General features: G+C 46.2%; 1 protein-coding gene across 4 annotated transcripts in view; it reads right to left on the reverse strand.

Moving 5' to 3' along the window:
* Positions 1 to 689: 689 nt before the first annotated feature.
* Positions 690 to 4076, reverse strand: part of PCYT1B (phosphate cytidylyltransferase 1, choline, beta) — a 76688-nt gene continuing 73301 nt past the window's right edge. For all 4 annotated transcript variants that reach the window (XM_019525369.1, XM_019525368.1, XM_019525370.1 and 1 more), the window contains one exon: positions 690 to 3210. In XM_019525369.1, the coding sequence (XP_019380914.1) occupies positions 2998 to 3210 (213 nt within the window). In that variant the 3' untranslated portion in view covers positions 690 to 2997. The remainder of the gene's footprint in view (positions 3211 to 4076) is intronic.

Genomic DNA, 4076 nt, shown 5'->3' on the forward strand with positions numbered 1-4076 from the left:
AAAAAAAAAAAAAAAAAAAAAAAATCCTGACCGTGACCAGAAAGTGCAAAATCATTGTCCTTGCATCCAGAGCCAATGGCAAGTTTGCTGCCCTATCTGTGAGCAGTTGGAGACTCTGTATGGATGTTGGTGTTTGTATTAGAACAAAGGCTCATGCTTATCGTTATCCTAAATGCAGACAAAATGTCTGGCACAGCTCTGTGCCTTTGTCACTGGGCAAGCAGCCCATGAATGAGAGAGTGAAGGTCGTTCCGGTACGTTTCTTCTTCCAGCTTCCCATTATGAACCAAGCCTGGTGTTTTCTTTTTACATGCCCTGCTGCATGGTGAGTGGTTTGAAAATGAATGTGTGCGTACATGCTGAAACTTGACTGCCTCCACTTTGTTTGGCCATGGCTTCTGGGTGTAAATTGCACCAGTAGAGAGCAGGCTGTTCTCGCTGTGAAGGTGTGGTTGGGATGTGAGGACTGAGACTTGCTGAAATCGTAGAAACTCTCAAGTGCACCCCACATCTGAAATCACAGCGGCCTGTCATCTAAGGCAGATGGAAAGGTTTTTAATCGCCTGATCCAATCGCACATGGTAGGCAGCAGTCAAAATAGCTATAGCCGTCCTGTCACACAAATGATGTCATTCACCTGGCACTGTGTTAAGGCCCATTGTTGCTGTGTCGTGTAGGGGCTGTTTTTGCTCCCCAGAAAGGTAGTTATGCAACATGAGTTTTCCCTCTTAGTCTTGTGACAGTTGGATAAGAGCCTGGCTAAGACTGCTTCAGAGAAAGCTGCTGGTTTTTATGGAGTGAATTAACATAGGGGGTGGGGGGGAGAGTGACTCAGGGCTGGCTTGGAAGCTAGTACAAAATGCCTCCTCGTGACTGGGGAACCTGCTGATGGCAACTAATGTTTCCAAGCTTTCTTTGCCACAGCAGATGCAGCTCTACCCCTGCCTGACTCTTACGGCTCCCATGACCCTGTATACCCAGCTCTCATGACCCTGTCTGGGGGTTTGAGGGTGAGATGTCACCCCCCCCACCCTAAAGTGGCTTTGCTGTGGAGGGCTGAACCCTGCGTCAGATGTGGGGGAGTAAGGAGGAGCCCTTGGGGAGTTCATGCTGGTACCTGTTCCTCAGCTGCAGCAGCCTGAGTCCACCCTCCCCTCTGCTCTCCAGTGGTCAGCATAATCCCATTCCTACCTCCCTTGCTCCAGCTGCTGAAAGAGATCGCTATGCCTCTGTGGGCAGGAAACCAACAAAGTGAAGGATATTCAAATTTATCATAAGTTTCAGCCGGGAACATAATCAGAGTTCAAGGGAACCCAGCGGAACAGATGGCTTTTGCTCCTGTTGGTCATTGCTTCTCTTGTTCTGGCTTTTCTGCAGGCTGCATCCAGAAAATACGAGGGTGCCAGCCTTTACTGGTTTGGTGTCCCAAATGCTCAAAGAAATGTCAAGTATTGTGCAGAATCCCCTAGAGGATGAAGCAGATTTCAGTCCTACTGAGATACTGAAGCTACCGAATATCAATTTCTAACTTGCTTTCTGGGCTGGAAGGAACGGGGAGCTCAGAAGAGCAGGTATGTAATCCCAGAAGAACTTTTCCAGCTGGTTACTGAGACGGTATAGGTGGAGCCTGAAGCCAGTTGCATCTGGATGCAGATGTTTTCAACAAGGCACAGTAAAAGGGAGAAAACTCCTTAAAGTTGTTGTCCTTGTGATTCTTTTACGGATTTAGGGATACTCTTCTGGAAAGCAGAAAGTCCTAGCCCCTAATCCCATTCATGAAGTTTTCAATATTTTTCCAGTTGGGTGTCCCCAGGTTTGGTTATCATGAGGCCAGAAGGCCATTTGCCAGAATCCCAAGCTGGGAATGCAGCATGTATGGCTGTGTATACATGTATTGTATATGCTGTTATAAAAAAGCATAGCATGTACAGATTTTCATATTATTCAGAGATTTGCCCAAAGTTTTACTTAAGTTTGATATTACTCATAATACATGGGAGGGGGAACACTATTGCATTTACAGTCTGACAATTTTACCTCTGAAGGTGGTGTTCCAGGAAAAGACTGTTTTGAGGGCCTCTGGGTCCTGTTTATACCTTTAAATTGAGCAATAAAATAACCAACTTGATAAAATTATTCCCCCCCCCCACCAAACAAAAAATCCCAGCCTGGACATTCTCCCATTTACTTTGCAGCCTTCAAATCAACACCAAGGAGAAAAACAATGTACAGCAAGTAGCTTTTGAGGCATGAGGGACCAAAGATAAGACTGATAAAGCAAGTGGGATTCACACAATCTCAACCTTTACAAATGCCCTGTACAAAGGCTTGGTCAACAAGCAGCAGTCCTCAGATTGACTATATTCAACATATTACGAGTTCCCATTACACAAATTTCCCATTCCCCAGGCATGGTTTGGTGGGGTTTTTTGGTTGTTTTTTTTTTCTTCTTTCTTTCTTGTTTTTTAAAGGGGCAAAAATAGTTCCTGGATTGAAGAAGCCTTCAGCTGCTGCAAAGAGAGATTTAGTTGCATTCAAGTTTAGTAGGGTCCAAATGCAGGTGAATCATCTGCTTCCCACAGTATCACTGCTGCTGCTCTGCTTGGCCTGTCTGTATCTGGGGCTCCCCTACGCTGCTCAAGACGGTCCCTTATGCTTTTGGCCAATCCTGCTGGCAGCAGCACTAAATATTGATTAACAAGAGGTACTGGTGCAAAGGTTTATGTTTCAGTGAGGTGTCCAGTGCCATTTTGGGAAATGCCATTCAAAGCGTTCCTGAGCACCATGAGGAAATGAGATGGGGGAAGCTGTTCCTGAGATCCTGTCTCTGGCAGTGCTCCAGTCTCCGGACAATGTCTCCTCATTAGAGCACGTTCCCGTCTGTCAGAAATATCCCCCATGTTGTTCTTCTCCCTCGATCCAGTTGCAGGTTACATGACTGTTTTCTTTTTTGTTGTGTTTGGGGTTCTTCTGCCCCTTTTAAAATGACTCTTACTTTTATTTTTCATCCTCATCACCCTCGCTCATGCTGCTAATGGAGGCTGAGGCGGCTTTGGGAGAAGAAGGAGGCGAGGCTTTATTGGAGAGCCATGGGAAGGGTGGTGACGGAGAGCGGGATGGTGAGCGGCCTCGTGTTGGGCTGCTGGTTGGGCTCTGCCTCGGTGAGAAGGCCTGGAGCATCCGTCCACTTCGCTCCTGAAACATCTGTTTCTGAAAGGCAATTTGAGAAGAGACCCTGTGACTAACTCACCATGGTTGAGCAAGAGGAGAGGGGTGGATCTAGGGGAGGTGTATGGGTGCACTTGCACCTACCCTTTTGGTTTTTGCTGCACTGAAAATTTGAAACCAACTACTTGTCAGTGGCAGCAGCATTTCTAGTCAGGCAGCACAGAGGAAATCACTTGACTTCCTGGCTCAGTATGATTTCTCTGCTCCCTTCTGAACGATTCATTCCAATGAATTGAGTCTGCACCGATGCGCTGGAATTCCAGCACGTTGGAGCAGCCTCCGCGTTTGTATATAGGTGCCCCATGCTCTTTAGTTAACGTGCTTTAAGGCAGGCTAATGCACATTCTCTTAGAACCTCATAATGGAGGTACTAGCTTTAATGCGCATTAACTAAGCATGTTAATGCATTTGTAGACATGCCCACCAAGGACAGGATTTGAGCCTACTGTTGGAACAGTTCTCCTGATGGATGGGCAGAATAGAATCTATTTAATACTGCCATCACTGGGTTGCTTCTGCAATACCACCAGGAATCAAAAGTTATTGGAAGCACATGGTCAGATTTTGCAAGCCTGGTGCAGCACTGGCAGTTAACTGCACGTGAGCATGCCTTTGACCTTCACTTTGTCACTGTAGCAAGGAGAGAGGAAAAATACTACATGTAGGCATGAGGTGAAATCCAGCACTCATTCAAATTAATAGGAGTTTCCCTACCGACGTCAGTAGGGCCTGAATTTCAACCGAGGAAAGGACTTTGTAAACCAGAAGATACCATTCTTTTTTTATACAGCATCTTTATAGACACCAAGTCAGAGAGCCCCTGTCCCCCAGACAGAAAAAAAATGAAT

Source organism: Gavialis gangeticus, unplaced genomic scaffold (assembly GCF_001723915.1).
Source record: "Gavialis gangeticus isolate Ggan-Ray unplaced genomic scaffold, GavGan_comp1, whole genome shotgun sequence".
Classification (NCBI taxonomy): Eukaryota; Metazoa; Chordata; order Crocodylia; family Gavialidae; genus Gavialis; species Gavialis gangeticus.